Source organism: Nerophis ophidion, linkage group LG17, assembly GCF_033978795.1.
Source record: "Nerophis ophidion isolate RoL-2023_Sa linkage group LG17, RoL_Noph_v1.0, whole genome shotgun sequence".
Lineage (NCBI taxonomy): Eukaryota > Metazoa > Chordata > Actinopteri > Syngnathiformes > Syngnathidae > Nerophis > Nerophis ophidion.
In genome coordinates this window covers 41368007-41387412 of record NC_084627.1, presented here as the reverse complement: position 1 = coordinate 41387412, position 19406 = coordinate 41368007, and the positions used below count along the sequence as shown (strand labels likewise).

At 41.5% G+C, this 19406-nt stretch overlaps 1 protein-coding gene across 2 annotated transcripts in view; it reads right to left on the bottom strand.

Moving 5' to 3' along the window:
* The window catches only part of plppr1 (phospholipid phosphatase related 1), a 128845-nt gene that overhangs the window by 85222 nt on the left and 24217 nt on the right, over positions 1–19406 (bottom strand). For both annotated transcript variants that reach the window (XM_061876975.1, XM_061876976.1), the window contains exon 2: positions 5121–5220. In XM_061876975.1, coding sequence (XP_061732959.1) covers positions 5121–5180 — 60 coding nt within the window. In that variant the 5' untranslated portion in view covers positions 5181–5220. The remainder of the gene's footprint in view (positions 1–5120; positions 5221–19406) is intronic.

Genomic DNA, 19406 nt, shown 5'->3' with positions numbered 1-19406 from the left:
ACCACATGTCAACCGGCAGGATTCGGTGAGAAAATTGTGGTAATAAGTCGGCTCTTACCGGAAACATGAGCGGAGCTTGCGTCCTCCTGCAGCTGTCAAAAAGGCAGCTGCGACTTTCTTGGCACCTAAATGGCTTTTATCAGAGACACTGGCGGCCACCACACCCCTCCGACTTTCAGGTATGACTTTATAATCTCACTAAAACACTAGTAACACAATAAGCAGATAAGAGATTTTCCAGAATTATCCTAGTAAATGTGTCTAATAACATCTGAATAACTCCCACTGCCGTCGCCTTTTTTTAATTTATTCCTAGTGCTTCACTCTAACTTTCCTCATCCACAAATATTTCATCCTCGCTCAAATTAATCGTAAAATCGTCGCTTTCTCGGCCCGAATCGCTCTTGCTGCTGGTGGCTATGATTATAAACAATGTGAGGAACCCTAAAACCCGTGACGTCACGCGCACATCGTCTGCTACTTCCGGTACAGGCAAGGCTTTTTTATTAGCGACCAAAAGTTGCGAACTTTATCGTCGATGTTCTCTACTAACTCCTTTCAGCAAAAATACGGCAATATCACAAAATGATCAAGTATGACACATAGAATGGACCTGCTATCCCCGTTTATATAAGAAAATCTCAATTCAGTAGGCCTTTAAGAAATGCAGTTTATTTGCAGTAATGGAGATGATTGTGGGAGCGGTTCCACACTGTGTATGGAGACACATAATGAGTTGCTGTCAGTCGGGAGACTAAAAATGAAAGTGTGTCAGCTAGAAAAGATTGATGTTAGTGATAGGCATCCACAGGAATTCATCAGCAATGGCCATCACAACATTAACCCAAACCCTTTTTCCCAAACTGGTCCAATGCTGATCGGAGACTGTGTCAGACATTTTATACGTAAATATTGCACATCATTGTCCTATAGTTGGAAGTTTACAAGAATTAAAAATTTCTTTTAAGAATTTGTCAGGGCATGATCCCTTCTGGTTTTGAGCAGAATCCCATCAAGTAAGAAGAATGGCCCTGCAGTGAAGAAAGAGTCCATGTTTGTACATCAGTCGGCCTGCTCTTGTCTACACTTGAAATATTGAACGTCTTTGGCAGGCGTTCCCACTTCCAGGTTGGGAGGACGAGAACTAACACTCACTTATTGGAATTGAATTACCCTAATTTGACAAAATGCACAGCCACGATTAGCCATTTCCAAACACACTTATCATGGTCAAGTCAAGCAGCCAGGAGACTTGAAAGCTACAAATTGTTCCTGAAATGAAGTCAGGCTGAGCCACTGAGTGAACAACTACATTTTTACAGCTGCACAATTGCTGCATGTGTCGCTTCTTTATGCCGATGCCAGCTGGACATCGACATCGCACTCAGTCTGACTCGCACTGCCAACGCTTATTTACAAACCCCGTTTCCATATGAGCTGGGAAATTCTGTTCGATGTAAATATAAAAAGGAATACAACGATTTGCAAATCTTTTTCAACCCATATTCTGTTGAATGCACTACAGAGACAAGATATTTCATATTCAAACTCATAAACTTATTTTTTTTCCCAAATAATAATTGACTTAGAATTTCATGGCTGCAACACGTGCCAAAGTAGTTGGGAAAGGGCATGTTCACCACTGCGTTACATCACCTGTTCTTTTAACAACACTCAATAAACGTTTGGGAACTGAGGAAACTAATAGTTGAAGCTTTGAAAGTGGAATTCTTTCCCATTCTTGTTTTATGTAGAGCTTCAGTCGTTCAACAATCCGGGGTCTCATTGTCGTATTTTACGCTTCATAATGTGCCACACATTTTCCATGGAAGATAGGTCTGGACTGCAGGCGGGCCAGGAAAGTACCCGTACTCTTTTACTACGAAACCACGCTGTTGTAACACGTGGCTTGACATTGTCTTGCTGAAATAAGCAGGGGCGTCCATGATAACGTTGCTTGGATGACATCATATATTGCTCCAAAACCTGTATGGATCTTTCAGCATTAATGGTGCCTTCACAGATGTGTAAGTTACCCATGCCTTGGGCACTAATACACCCCCATACCATCACAGATGCTGGCTTTTGAACTTTGCGCCTATAACAATCCGGATGGTTATGTTCCTCTTTGTTCCGGAGGACACCACGTCCACAGTTTCCAAATATAACATGAAATGTGGACTCGTCAGACCACAGAACATCTTTCCACTTTGCATCAGTCCATCTTAGATGAGCTCGGGCCCAGCGAAGCCAGCAGCGTTCCTGGGTGTTGTTGATAAATTGGTTTAACTTGCACTTACAGATGTAGCGACCAACTGTAGTTACTGACAGTGGTTTTCTGAAGTGTTCCTGAGCCCATTTGGTGATATCCTTTACACACTTATGTTGGTTTTTAATGCAGTATCACCTGAGGGGTCAAAGGTCTGTAATATCATCGCGTACGTGCAGTGATTTCTCCAGATTCTCTGAACCTTTTGATGATTTTACGGACCGTAGATGGTAAAATCCCTAGATTCCTTGCAATAGCTCCTTGAGAAATGTTGTTCTAAAACTGTTCGACAACTTGCTTACAAAGTGGTGACCCTCACCCCATCCTTGTTTGTGAATTACTTAGCATTTCATGGAAGCTGCTTTTATACCCAATCATGGCACCCACCTGTTCCCAATTAGCCTGCACACCTGTGGGATGTTCCAAATAAGTGTTTGATGAGCATTCCTCAACTTTATCGGGATTTATTGCCACCTTTCCCAACTTTTTTGTCACGTGTGGCTGGCATCAAATTCTAAAGTTAATGATTATTTGCAACAAAAAAAGTGTTTATCAGTTTGAACATCAAATATGTTGTCTTTGTAGCATATTCAACTGAATATGGGTTGAAAAGGATTTGCAAATCACTGTATTCCATTTATATTTACAATCTGACACAAGTTCCCAACTCATATGGAAACGGGGTTTGTACATTGACACACATGTCACCTGTCACACTTCAATCACAAGTCAAGCATCAATCAATCCACTACACTTTAGCTGACTTGCAGATTTTTCATTTGCACTAATTCATGTCAGGTTTATCCAGCCAGGCAGTGAGGAGTTGGGTGTTGAAAAACCCGATAAACATCTTTGGGATGGCCTCTGATTGTTTTTCTTAATTTTCCCAGAAGCAACAAATATTGTTGTGCAGAGTTAGCTCCTAAAAAGATGTACTACTTGTTCTATAGGGGAGGGTAGTTATTTTGCAACCCAGTCTGCTACAAATGAAGGAAAGCAACACTCTGCAAAGCAACTGACGCTGTTGTTAATATTTGAATTGCCACAAAACACATTTTAAAGGCCCCCTGAAACCCACTACAACCGACCACGCAGTCTGATAGTTTATATATCAATGATGAAATATTAACATTGCAACACATGCCAATACGGCCTTTTTAGTTTATTAAATTGCAATTTTAAATTTCGCGCGAAGTATCCTGTTGAAAACGTTGCGGAATGATGACGCGTGTGCGTGACGTCACGGATTGTAGCGGACATTTTGTTCCAGCCCGATCCCAGCTATAAGTCGTCTGCTTTAATCGCATAATTCCACAGTATTCTGGACATCTGTGTTGCTGAATCTTCTGCAATTTGTTCAATAAATAATGGAGACGTCAAAGAAGAAAGATGTAGGTGGGAAGTGGTGTATTGCGGCCGCCTTAAGCAACACTAAAACTGTCGGTGTTTCCTTGTTTACATTCCCGAAGGTGAAGCTTTACTATGGAACAGAGCGGTCAAGCGAACATGGTTCTCTACCACATGTCGGTGAGAAAATTGTAGTAATAAGTCGGCGAAGCTTGCGTCGTTCTTCGTGCACCTGTCAAAGAGGCAGTTGCGGACTTTCTTGCCTCCTCCTACCGGCCGCCCCCGAACGTGGTTTGCTTCCACCGTGGAGGAGGGGGAAAAAAGCTCAGCCCGGCCCGACCGGCTGCCTTCGCTTCGCCTTGTCGAGAAACGTGGCTTCCCTCAGAGACACTGGCAGTCACTACTTCCCTGGCCACACTCCTCCGACTTTCAGGTACAACTATATAATCTCACTAAAACACTAGTAAACCAATAAGCAGATAAGGGATTTTCCAGAATTATCCTAGTAAATGTGTCTAATAACATCTGAATCGCTCCCACTGCCCTATCTTTTTTTTTCTAGGCCTTCACTCTCACTATCCTCATCCACGATTAATGGGGAAATCGTCGCTTTTTCGGTCCGAATCGCTCTCGCTGCTGGTGGCCATAATTTTAAACAATGTTCAGATGTGAGGAGCTCCACAACTCGTGACGTCACGCGCACATCATCTGCTACTTCCGGTACAGGCAAGGCTTTTTTATTAGCGACCAAAAGTTGCGAACTTTATCGTCGATGTTCTCTACTAAATCCTTTCAGCAAAAAATAGGCAATATCGCGAAATGATCAAGTATGATGAATAGAATGAACCTGCTATCCCCGTTTGAATAAGAAAATCTCATTTCAGTATTCAACACTCTGCTGCCATCTGGCAGCTGAAATGGATTGTTCACCCCCTTCATTTGTCATGTTTTATGTGTCAGGTAAACCGTGACGAACGGTAAGAACATAAGAAGAGTTCCAAACGATCAGTAAAAAGCCCGATTGACAAGATGTGCCTGAAACCTTTTAAAAATACATCTATTTGAACACATTTGAATCTCCTTTAGTGTCTCTCTCAAGGGTGAGAAGAGATGCAGAGTCATGTGACACGTTGTTGCGTTGCATAACCAGTGCAACGGATATGAGGCTGCGCTGCATGCAAGGTGCAGCAATGCAAACAGGAAGTGAAAGTAAGAGGCAAAATGAAAGTGAAAGGTCACCTGAGAAGAGGTAGGACCACACGTGTTTAAAGAGCGTGTGCACGGAGGCATGAGGAGGAAAAAGAAGCGCACTGAGACGTCCTCCTGATTAAAGCTGAGACGTCCTCCTGATTAAAGAGCTTCCTCTAACAAGGTAATTAAATATGGAGGAAGGCACACACACACATTTACTCATCCCCACACTTCACGCTCCACTTCAGCATTTTGCATGCAGCACATAAAGTCATGTTGCTAACGCTCAAACACAGAACACAAAAAAACTCACCTCCACGAAGATGAAACATGGGATGATGGAGTAGCTGCGCAGGATGTGGTTTGACGCCATCTTGCCTCCCGCCAGGAGACTTCCCCTCTCAGGATTCACTCTGTCAAAGAACATGAGGCGTCATCTTAGAATCAAGTCAGATGTTTGCACTGGAGCCCAGCTCACTGGCAAAAGTAGTTTAGGTGGTGCACGGATGACCTTTCACTCCGCTTGTATTGCAGATGATGACATACTTCTCCTAAAACTCATTTGAAGTCTAACATGTTATTGCTGTCATGACTTGGACTTGGGGATGGTTTGTTTTTCCAACGCAAAGGAAAGTTGGCACAAGCCAGAAGTGAATGTAAGTTAATTTTTATTTTATACACTAATAAACTACAAAAAGGCAAACAAATGGCGCGCACAAGGGCGGAGAACAAACTTGACTACCGAAAACAAAAGAATAGCACAAAGGCATAGCTCGGTTGGTAGAGTAGCTGTGCCAGCAACTTGAGGGTTGCAGGTTCGATTCCCGCTTGTGCCATCCTAGTTACTGCCGTTGTGTCCTTGGGCAAGACACTTTACCCACCCACTCCCAGTGCCACCCACACTGGTTTAAATGTAACTTTGATACTGGGTGTCACTATGTCAAGCGCTTTGAGTCACTTGAGAAAAGCGCTATATAAATATAATTCACTTCACTTCACACTTCACTAAGGACAAAAGAACAAAAGACACAAACTGTGGCAAAAAACAAACCAAAAAACTTACGTGGAATGGACAGAATAATAAACAGCATGGCATGGCATGAAGGCAGTTGAGGAACATGAAAAGTCGCCAGGCTGACCACCTGGCAACTACAGGTTTAAATAATGAACATGATAATTACGGGCGGTATAGCTCGGTTGGTATACTGTGCCAGCAACTTGAGGGTTGCAGGTTCGATCCCCGCTTCCGCCATCCAAGTCACTGCCGTTGTGTTCTTGGGCAAGACACTTTACCCACCTGCTCCCAGTGCCACCCACACTGGTTTCGATGTAACTTAGATATTGGGTTTCACTATGTAAAGTGCTTTGAGTCACCAGAGAAAAAGCGCTATATAAAAAAAAAATACATGTATACTACAAACAGGTGTGAGAACTGAGGACAGGGGCGTGACAGGAGGGCAAGGTGAAAATTAATGAGTTGGCATGGTAACAAAGAAAACAAGGAAGTTCCGGAACAGGAACTGACTGTCCAAAAAAATAAAACCAAACCTGACAAAAACAAATCCTGATCCCATGGGCGAGACAATTGCTGCTTAATAAAACATGTTTTCCACGTGCTGCCAAAAAAAAAAAAAAACTCTCCAAATGGGCGTATGTACAGTATGTGCATGCCTTCATTGTATCAACTTTACAACACAATTGTGTCTTTCATTGGTCAATAAGCAACTTCAGTGTTTGAGGACAATGTCATGGAAAACATTTGTATGCACGTACAAAAACTTAAAACCTTTAGTACATCAGTATGTGGAATTAAATGATGGAATGGATGAAGTAAAGAAATGAAACAGAGCAGCAATATGATTTATTTTATCTTCAAACTACAAGTGTTCACAAAGTACACACAATAAGATTTTTTTTTATTGAGACAAAGATAATTTATAGATTTAATATTTGTTTGCCTACCAGGGTATATTATGTATTTATTATTTATTTATTCACTGTTCTGTTAAAAGAAAAGGTGATGTAACACAGTGGTGAACATGCCCTTTCCCAACTACTTTGCCACGTGTTGCAGCCATGAAATTCTAAGTTAATTATTATTTGCAAAAAAAAAATAAAGTTTATGAGTTTGAACATCAAATATATTGTCTTTGTAGTGCATTCAACTGAATATGGGTTGAAAAATGTTTGCAAATCTTTGTATTCCGTTTATATTTACATCTAACACAATTTCCCAACTCATATGGAAACGGGGTTTGTAATTTATCTGTTAGCAGACTCCATATAGAAGCGATAAAAAGTACAACATGGTTGACGGGGAGGAGATACTGTCAAGGTGGAGGCACGTAAATAAGACCTGGACATAAAATAATGCATGCACTACACAACCTGGACATACAACACTGCATGCACTACACAACCTAGACATACAATAATGCATGCACTACACAACCTGGACATACAACACTGCATGCACTACACAACCTGGACATAAAATAATGCATGCACTACACAACCTGGACATACAACACTGCATGCACTACACAACCTGGACATAAAATAATGCATGCACTACACAACCTGGACATACAACACTGCACAACACGGACATACATCACTGCATGCACTACACAACCTGGACATACAATAATGCATAAATTACACAACCTAGACATACAATAATGCATGCACTACACAATCTGGACATACAACACTGCATGCACTACACAACCTGGACATACAACACTGCATGCACTACACAACCTGGACATACATTAATGCATGCACTACACAACCTGGACATACAACACTGCATGCACTACACAACCTGGACATACAACACTGCATGCACTACACAACCTGGACATACAACACTGCATGCACTACACAACCTAGACATACAACACTGCATGCACTACACAACCTGGACATACAACACTACATGCACTACACAATCTGGACATACAATAATGCATGCACTACACAACCTGGACATACAACACTGCATGCACTACACAACCTGGACATACAACACTGTATGCACTACACAACCTGGACATACAATAATGCATACACTACACAACCTGGACATACAACACTGCATGCACTACACAACCTGGACATACAATACTGCATGCACTACACAACCTAGACATACAACACTGCATGCACTATACAACCCGGACATACAACACTGCATGCACTACACAACCTGGACATACAACACTGCATGCACTACACAACCTGGACATACAACACTGCATGCGCTACACAACCTAGACACACAATAATGCATGCACTACACAACCTGGACATACAACACTGCATGCACTACACAACCTGGACATACAACGCTGCATGCACTACACAACCTGGACATACAACACTGCATGCACTACACAACCTGGACATACAACACGGCATGCACTACACAACCTGGACATACAACACTGCATGCACTACACAACCTGGACATACAACACTGCATGCACTACACAACCCAGACATACAATAATGCATGCACTACACAACCTGGACATACAATAATGCATACACTACACAACCTGGACATACAACACTGCATGCACTACACAACCTGGACATACAATACTGCATGCACTACACAACCTAGACATACAACAATGCATGCACTACACAACCTGGACATACAATAATGCATGCACTACAAAACCTGGACATACACACAACCTGGACATACAACACTGCATGCACTACACAACCCGGACATACAACACTGCATGCACTACACAACCTAGACATACAACACTGCATGCACTACACAACCTGGACATACAACGCTGCATGCACTACACAACCTGGACATACAACACTGCATGCACTACACAACCCGGACATACAACACTGCATGCACTACACAACCTAGACATACAACACTGCATGCACTACACAACCTGGACATACAACACTGCATGCACTACACAACCCAGACATACAATAATGCATGCACTACACAACCTGGACATACAACACTGCATGCACTACACAACCTAGACATACAATAATGCATGCACTACACAACTTGGACAAGATAGCATGTCCTCAGGGAACATGGAGCTGCAAAGTGACACCACATGATCATGCATGTTGAGTTGGATAAGAAGACAAAGATGACCTTGAAAAAGGCCAAGCAAGCATCTGTTGGCTGACATGCTTCTCCTGGCACAAAAGAAGAAAGAGAGGAGCTCAAAGGTCCTTTCAGTGCAGCTTGTTTCCTTCTGGGGAATGTGAACAGTTCCCAGGGACAGCTGGGAGATGTCAGGCCTGAGGTCAGCTCCTGGGTCACCTCTCACTGGGACCACCAAGCAACCCCCCTAAGATGCTGGGGGAGAACTTCATGTCTGCAGCAAACAGTCTGAGGAACTTTGGCAGCACTGGGAACGAGACTCAGGCTGCTATCAAATATTATTTATTATCAGAATCTGTCAGGCTTGCCACTGACAGTGTGTTTGTGTTTTAGTTTTGCCTCTGTGTGTTTAGTATTTCCTGTTTTTAGTTCCTGTCAGCGCTCTTATTTTGTCTGTTTCCTGTTTTTTTCCCAGTGCGTTTTTTTCCCTCGGCTGCGGCTGATTGGCACCTGGCCACACCTGGTGTCAATCATTCCACTACTATTTGAACCTGTTTTGTCCTCCAGTCGATTGCTGGATTATTGTCTTGTCGATGTCGCTCTTGTCGCTCCTGTCGTGTCGTGTATTTGCAGCGTAGCGGTAAGCTTTATCCGTTAGATCGGGGGTAGGGAACCTATGGCTGTAGAGCCGGATGTGGCTCTTTTGATGACTGCAGCTAAATCTCAGATAAATCTTAACTGACATTGCTTAACACGGTAAGTAATGAAAAATTCCGCTGGTAATCACAGTGTCAAAAATAACATTCAATATATAAAACATTCTCATGCATTTTAATCCATCCATCCGGTTTCTACCGCACCTGTTTAAGAGGTCGCATTATTGGTAAGAAGTATTTTATTTATTGTTGGTTAGCGTCAAAATAATGTTATTAAAAAGAATAAGAGACTTATTATACTCTAAAAATGTTGGTCTTACTTAAAAATGTACGCATATAGTTGTATTCAGTCTTAAAAAAAATATGATATGGCTCTCACGGAAATACTTTAAAATATTTGGCTTGTACGGCCCTCTCAGCCAAAAAGGTTCCCGACCCCTGCGTTAGATGTTTGTAGCTTACTGTTCTTCGTTCCCTGCTTCCAGTTTGTTTTGTACGACTTCTGTTTTCCTGCTCGCTTCCGCGCTAGACCCTTTTTGTTTTTGCTAGCTTCCATGTTAAGGTCCTTTGTTATTTCTCTAGCTCCCATGCTAGCTCCCTTAGTTTGTTATCCGCCTCGTGCGCGCTTTCGGTTGTACCACTTTGGTTCGTTCTTGTTCTAATATCTTAATTAAATCATGTTTTGCTATTCAATGCCTGCCTCCATCTCTGCATCTTAGGGTTCGTCACCAACTATCTTTGACAGAATCACCGGATCCCTTCCATGAGAGATAATAATATGGTCTTCTTCTTTCCTATGGTTTGAACCGTTCGGCTTACAAAACGGTGCAGCTAATTTCTAGATTTTTCTTTGATGACGGCCATAATGCAAAAAATAAAAACAAAACAAGCAAATACACCGAAAAGGAGTGTTGTTTGTGCTATGGCGCCATCTTTTGGACAAGTTTGCTCAATGTAAGTGCTGCAGAGTCCTTTCATTTAGTCCTTCCAACCGGAAGTAGAAGTGCCATTCAGTCTTCTAATCGTCCATAGCGTTTCTACTCGCATGGATTCTCCATTCACCATTCCAAGCAACATTTGTAGGTTTTACAATATAACTACAACAATGCACACTCACTAAACCGTCCCATGTGTGATGTCTGTAGGAGTGCTTGTGTACGTGTTAACGCTCTGTAATTAAACCAGTGTTGTTAGCATTAGCAAATATGCTAACACTTTTACAAGTATCAGCTAGTGGGTCCATGGCCATGACTTCTATTTGTTAGATCAGCCGTTTTACTGCCGTGTGACAGGCACCTTTTGGAAACATTTAACGTAAATGAACAGATACATAATCTTTTGTAGATGTATATATCTAATAGTGCAGTGCATCTAAAATTTGCTGAGTGCATCTTAGATACTGGAGTGCTCTATAGCCTGGAAAATATGTTATATGTATATATATGTATACATGTATATATATATATATATATAAATATATATGTATATATATATATATATACATATATATATATATATATACATATATATATATATATATACATATATATATATATATACATACATATATATACACACATATATATATGTATATATATACATATATATATATATATGTATATATTTATTAATGTAAACCATGTTTACATTAAACATCAAATCAAGTAGAATGTTGTAGTAATTGTCTGACTACAAACTCAAAAAGTGTCATCGCATCATTGATTATTTTAAATTATATTATCATTATTGGGTGCCTAATAAAATGTTTTTCTATTTTGGGAATGACCTTCTCTGCAAGGGAAGGTTGTTGTTAACCCACTGAGTAAAAACAAACACAGTGATTGCCAATTTCTTTTAAAGGCCTACTGAAACCCACTACTACCGACCACGCAGTCTGATAGTTTATATATCAATGATGAAATATTAACATTGCAACACATGCCAATACGGCCTTTTTACTTTACTAAATTAAAATTCTAAATTTCGCACAATGTATCCTGTTGAAAACGTCGCGGTATGATGACGCATGCGCGTGATGTCACGGATTGTAGCGGACATTTTGTTCCAGCCCGATCCCAGCTATAAGTCGTCTGCTTTAATCGCATAATTACACAGTATTCTGGGCATCTGTGTTGCTGAATCTTTTGCAATTTGTTCAATTAATAATTGAGACATCAAAGAAGAAAGATGTAGGTGGGAAGCGGTGTATTGCGGCCGCCTTTAGCAACACAAACACAGCCGGTGTTTCCTTGTTTACATTCCCAAAAGATGACGTGAAGCTTTACTGTGGAACAGAGCGGTCAAGCGAACGTGGTTCCCTACCACATGTCAACCGGCAGGTTTCGGTGAGAAAATGTTGGTAATAAGTCGGCTCTCACAGTGGACATGAGCGGAGCTTGCGTCGTTCCTCGTGCACCTGTTAAAGAGGCAGCTGCGGACTCTCTTGCCTCCTCCGACCGGCCGCCCCCGAACGAGGGGAAAAAAGCTCAGCCCGGCCCCAATGGCTGCCTTCGCTTTGCCTCGTCGAGAAACGTGGCTTCCCTCAGAGACACTGGCGGTCACCACACCCGTGGTCACACCCCTCCGACTTTCAGGTACGACCATATAATCTCACTAAAACACTAGTAACACAATAAGCAGATGAGGGATATCCAGAATTATCCTAGTAAATTTGTCTAATAACATCTGAATCGCTCCCACTGCCCTTGTCTTTTTTTTTTTTTTTTTTTTTCTAGTCCAGAACATGAAATAGTTTCCTAAACAAGAAGATGACGTCATGGTTGTGTGGCAACCCAATCAAGGGTTCTTCAGCTGGAACCAAGCCATAGTTTTCCACACCATCTCCCACCTCACTAAAACAGCAAGCGCCCTCCTTCAAATGACATGTAAATTAAACCGCTGGCTGCAAATCCTCCAAAAATGCTGTGGCGAGACATTCATTGGATTTGTCTCAGCACACTTCAAGTGTGTAATCGGCCTCTGGTGGCTCAGTGTCTGCTCAGATGATGGCAGCTGGGAAGTGGCTCTTAAATGTTTCAATCTCATTGGAATTCAATTGATACAATATTCAAGAGATTTAAATCATATCGACTAGAAAGTTGTGATTTCTAATTATGTGCAGTTGAATCTGATTAGAAAATGCCTTATTAGAGATCAAATACATAATGGCTGCAGATATCAGAATCAGAATGAGCTTTCTTGGCCAAGTATGGTTAACACCGATTCTTTCTATTGAAGGGAACACAGTTGAAAAAACAAAGAGGAAAATAACCATCCGGATTGTTATAGGCGCAAAGTTCAAAAGCCAGCATCTGTGATGGTATGGGGTTGTATTAGTGCCCAAGGCATGGGAAACTTACACATCTGTGAAGTCACCATTAATGCCATACAGGTTTTGGAGCAACATATGTTGTCATCCAAGCAACGTTATCATGGACGCCCCTGCTTATTTCAGCAAGAAAATGCCAAACCACATTCAGCACGTGTTAAAACAGTGTGGCTTCGTAAAAAAAGAGTGCGGGTACTTTCCTGGCCCGCCTGCAGTCCAGACCTGTCTCCCATCGAAAATGTGTGGCAAATTATAAAGCGTAAAATAAGACAGCAGAGACTCCGGACTGTTGAACGACTGAAGGTCTACATAAAACAAGAATGGGAAGGAATTCCCCTTTCAAAGCTTCAACAATTAGTTTCCTCAGTTCCCAAAGGTTTATTGAGTGTTGTTAAAAGAAAAGGTGATGTAACACAGTGGTGAACATGCCCTTTCCCAACTACAAGAAAGTTTATGAGTTTGAACATCAAATATGTTGTCCTTGTAGTGCATTCAATTGAATAAGGGTTGAAAAAGATTGACAAATCATTGTATTCCGTTTGTATTTACATCTAACACCATTTCCCAACTCATATTGAAATGGGGTTTGTACAAGCAGCATCATTTTTTATTTATGTATTTAGCCTTTATTTAACCAGGTAAAATCCCATTAAGATCAAAGATCTCTTTTCCAAGGGAGACCTGGCCAATAATAGTGTTGGCATTAACCCACTTTTTCTGTCTTTTTACACATTGAAATCAGAAAGGACGCAAATTTGTAGAAGTCTGCACATCCCCCGTACGCAGATTTTAATTTTAATTTTTGTATTTCTTTTACCGCCCGGTTTGCTTGTTTGTTTTGTTTTTTTATCGATTATTGCTTTCCTCTGGTGTTTTGTTGTGTTTATATTTGCCAGGTCAAATTATGAATTATTATTCATTATTGGTCGACTTCAAAGTAATGCACTTTCCGGTACAATTTCTTCAACTTCGATTTGCCGAAAATTTTATGGATGACAATGTGGAGAGGCGGAGCCGACAGGACGACGGCGGGGCAGGACACGCTGTAGCCCTGCTCAAGATGGCGGCAAGGAGGCGGAGAATGCTGCGGAACGGACAGGCGGGGCGTGCCGGGAGCAACACCGCTGAAATCCAGATCAGGTGCGTGGCTCACACACCAGTAATCAATCTACATATCTCCTCGCAGTATATAAAAGTGGAAAAGGAGGAAAGATAAAGAAAGGAGGTGGAGTGTCCGCAGCAGATGCAGCGCAGGAGCGATCAAAGAGCGACAGAGAATAGCACACGAGAGACGACTGAAAGAGCGACCGAGAAGCGAGCAGCGGAGAGGAGCTGAAAGAGCGATCCGAGCTGCCGAAAAACCCTTATTGAAAAATAAAGAGTCAAAGCTGTGCTGAAAAGCGATGTCCTTCCTGGGTGGTCCATGCAACCCACACGACGACAGGAAGCGACTGTCACAGACAAATATTGCATTTTCGCTATTAGGACTTCAGGAGCCACTTTTCAGCAAATGGCTGACTTAAGAAGATGAAAAATGTTTTACACACCATATAAACGGCTTTAGAAAAAGAAGACCTTTTATGATGGTCAAAGATCCAGCCTCACCAGGCACCAAGAAAAACCCTCCACTTCGGCTCCCTACAGTTACGCTCTTTGGTGGGAATGATGATTTGTTCCAAGTCTTTATTGATGTTTTCCACAAAGGACATCCAGCATGCTAGTAACACTCCTGAACATGCTAGCACTCCCTCTCCTAACTTGCCCACTCACTTCCACACCCCACACACCGCCATTCTTAAAGGGGAACACACAGCTTAGGGCCATCACCAAGCCAGAGATGACATGCTAGAGGGCCAATCTATTAAATCAAATTGAAAGTAACTTGCCAAATTCTAAGTTTGTTGGCATTATTTGCCATGAAAGTGTAGACGTGGCACTTTTTAAAGGACTGAGGTGAGAATAATCAATGACATTTGTCACATGCATGTATGCCCTGGCACACCAGGACCATCATTTCATCACCCAAGCAAAACACTTTTTACACTTTTATACTGAAATAAATACACCTACAACTTATCAAATGAAAATATAGAAAAAAATAATCAAATCTATCTGATAAGGTATGATAAAATATGTGACAATGTATATAACAGTTTTAAATATCGGTCTGTACTGTAGCACTTTAAAGACCTACTGAAACCCACTACTACTGACCACGCAGTCTGATAGTTTATATATCAATGATGAAATATTAACATTGCAACACATGCCAATACGGCCTTTTTAGTTTACTAAATTGCAATGTTAAATTTCCCGCCAAGTGTCCTGTTGAAAACGTTGCGGAATGATGACACTTATGTTGACGCATGCTTGTGACGTTATTGGTTGTAGCGGACATTTTATCCCAGCACCGCTTACTGTTAAAAGTCGTCCGATTTAATCGCATAATTACACAGTATTTTGGACATCTGTGTTGCTGAATCTTTTGCAATTTGTTCAATTAATAATGGAGACGTCAAAGAAGACTGCTGTTGGTGGAAAGCGGTGTGTTTCGGCCTGCTGTAGCAACACAAACACAGCCGGTGTTTCTTTGTTTGTTGTGAAGCTTTAATATGGAACAGAGCGGTCAAGCGAACATATTTCTCTACCACATGTCAACCGGCAGGAATCAGTGAGAAAATTGTGGTAATTGATCGTCTCTAACCGTAAACATGAGCGGAGCTTGTGTCGTTCTTCCTGCAGCTGTCAAAGAGGCAGCTAGGACTTTCTTGGCTCCTCCATGGCTTCCCTCAGAGACACTAGCGGTCACCACACCCCTCCGACTTCCAGGTATGACTATATAATCTCACTAAAACACTAGTAACACAATAAGCAGATAAGGGATTTTCCAGAATTATCTTAGTAAATGTGTCTAATAACATCTGAATCACTCACACTCATAGTCCTTCACTCTCACTATCCTCATCCACGAATCTTTCATCCTCGCTCAAATTGATGGGGAAATTGTCACACCAGTGCGTGTGACGTCACTGGTGTGACGGATCCTCACATCCGCACATTGATTACCATCATGGACACCAGCAGCGCGAGCGATTCGGACCGAGAAAGCGACGATTTCCCCATTAATTTGAGCGAGGATGAAAGATTCGTGGATGAGGAAAGTGAGAGTGAAGGACTAGAAAAGAGCGATTCAGATGTTATTAGACAAATTTACAAGGATAATTCTGGAAAATCCCTTATCTGCTTATTGTGTTACTAGTGTTTTAGTGAGATTATGTGGTCGTACCTGTACAACCTGAAGGTCGGCCCCGCGTCTTTCTTCAGCACCAGTTGACGGGTGGTGGTGATGCCCATATCTGCCCTTTGCAAGGGACCCTCTTCGAAACACGATCTTTGGAAATGATCCCTGCATAATACACTGTACTTTGTGTGTGTGGTCCAATCCAACAGTGTTCGCCATAGTAAAGCTTCACCGCCATCTTTCGGGAATGTAAACAATAAAACACAAGCTGTGTTTGTATTGCTAAAGGCGGCCGCAATACACTGCTTCCCACTTACAGCTTTCTTCTTTGATGTCTCCATTATTCATTGAACCTATTGCAAAAGATTCAGCAACATAGATGTCCAAAGTACTGCGGAATTATGCGATGCAAACAGACGACTTATAGCTGGGAAAATTTGAAACGGTTATAACTGTCACGAGTTATAACAAAGTTATCATTATTACCGTATGTCGTTACATCCCTTACCTCGTCTTTTCTTGCAACAAAAAAATACCACAAAAACATGACATTGACTATTTGTGTAAAGATATGTTTTATAAGTAAATACTACACACACATCCTATAAATTGAACATTAGTGCTGCAGCTCTCATAGCTGAAAAGGTCCAAGAGTCCTGATTTAGGCTGTTTGGGGCCAGCTTTAAAAACCGGAGTGACTTTAACAAGTTAAGACAAGACAATTGAAGCAATAAGTGGATGTTACTATAATAACGTCCCTCTCCACTATCATCTCATTATTTCACAGGAAATTATCTTTCATTTTATTCCAGGGTTCATCTTAGGTGAAAATATGTTTTCCTCCTCCCATTTGTACTGTGTTTCTACTTCAATACTTGACAGCGGAGCCTTCAAAGTCGTATAAGTAGATAGCATCGTAAAATAAAGTCGGAGCTATAACTCACTACAGCGACCATCCAATAAGTCACATTTCTTTGGCTACTTGTGGCTTTTCTGTTCCAAAAAAGGACCAATTTCATTGAAGCGTGTAAAGATAGAACTTACTGACGGTTCAAATTCAGTCTATATCAAAGTTAAAACAAGTATTATTTTTTTTAGTAGGGCTGAACGAATTTGGGAAAGATCCTAAACATTATTGTTTTTCCTTTATATTGCAATTTAATATGCAATCATTTTGTTCAAAGTTAACAACTTGAATAATAGTGGTACTAACATAGGTTTGTAAGATGACAACAACTTGAATAATAGTGGTACTAACATAGGTTTGTAAGATGACAACAACTTGAATAATAGTGGTACTAACATAGGTTTGTAAGATGACAACAACTTGAATAATAGTGGTACTAACATAGGTTTGTAAGATGACAAAAACTTGAATAATAGTGGTACTAACATAGGTTTGTAAGATGACAACAACTTGAATAAGTGTGGTACTAACATAGGTTTGTAAGATGAGAACAACTTAAATAATAGTGGTACTAACATAGGTTTGTAAGATGACAACCACTTAAATAATAGTGGTACTAACATAGGTTTGTAATATGACAACAACTTAAATAAGAGTGGTACTAACATAGGTTTGTAAGATGCCATCCATCCATCCATCCATCCATCCATCATCTTCCGCTTATCCGAGGTCGGGTCGCGGGGGCAGCAGCCTAAGCAGGGAAGCCCAGACTTCCCTATCTCCAGCCACTTCGTCTAGCTCTTCCCGGGGGATCCCGAGGCGTTCCCAGGCCAGCCGGGAGACATAGTCTTCCCAACGTGTCCTGGGTCTTCCCCGTGGCCTCCTACCAGCTGGACGTGCCCTAAACACATCCGGTACTAACATAGGTTTGTGACATGACAACAACTTAAATAAGAGTGGTACTAACATAGGTTTGTAAGATGACAACAACTTGAATAACAGTGGTACTAACAATGGTTTATGAGATGACAACAACTTGAATAAGTGTGGTACTAACATAGGTTTGTGAGATGACAACAACTTGAATAATAGTGGTACTAACATAGGTTTGTAAGATGACAACAACTTGAATAAGTGTGGTACTAACATAGGTTTGTAAGATGACAACAACTTGAATAAGTGTGGTACTAACAGTACGAACAACCTGCAACACTTTTGCACTTATCGTTCTACACACAGTCTTAGTAGATCACACACAACATGCCCACTAATAGTAAGAAATATTATTATTCCTATTATTTGGACATTAGTGGATCAGGCCCATACTGTACTGACTTTAAGAGCCACGGCCAACACTACTTTAAAGGCCTACTGAAACCCACTACTAGCGACCACGCAGTCTGATAGTTTATATATCAATGACGAAATATTAACATTGCAACACATGCCAATACGGCCGGGTTAGTTTACTAAATTGCAAATTTCAATTTCGTGCAAATTATCCTGCTAAAAATGTCGGGGTATGATGACGCGTGGGCGTGACGTCACAGATTGTATCGGACATTTTAGTCCATTTCCGATCCCAGCTATAAGTAGTCTGCTTGAATCGCATAATTCCACAGTATTCTGGACATCCGTGTTGCTGAATCATTTGCAATTTGTTCAATTAATAATGGAGACGTCAAAGAAGAAAGCTGTAGGTGGGAAGTGGTGTACTGCGGCCGCCTTTATCAACACAAACACAGCCGAAGTTTCCTTGTTTACATTCCCGAAAGCTGACGGTGAAGCATTACCATGGAACAGAGCGGTCAAGCGAACAAGGTTCCCTACCACATGTCAACCGGCAGGTTTCAGTGAGAAAATGGTGGCAATAAGACATGAGCAGAGAGTTTGCGTCGTTCTTCCTGCAGCTGGTACGCTCTTGCCTCCTCCTAAGCCATGTTTCTCGACGAGGCAAGGCAGCCTCGTCGAGAAACGTGGCTTCCCACGGAGACACTGGCGGTCACCACACCTGTGGCCACACCCCTTTCGACTTTCAGGTACCACCATATAATCTCACTAAAACACTAGTAACACAATAAGCAGATAAGGGATTTTCCAGAATTATCCTAGTGTAACAAAGAGTTCAGGGTGTCCCTAAGTGAACAGAGAGTGTGAGGAGGAGGAGGGGGAGCTTTGTCCTTTCAGAGTTGCCGTGGGGCTGTGAAAAAGTGTGTGTGGTTGTGGAGAGAGAGGTGTAAAGGAGTTCACATTAAAGAAGCAGTGGCTACCAGACCTGCTCTAATGTCTCCCGTTTATTATTTTATTATATAAGTACAATGTATAAGCGAACCCAGGACACTCGGCTACACTAGTAAATTTG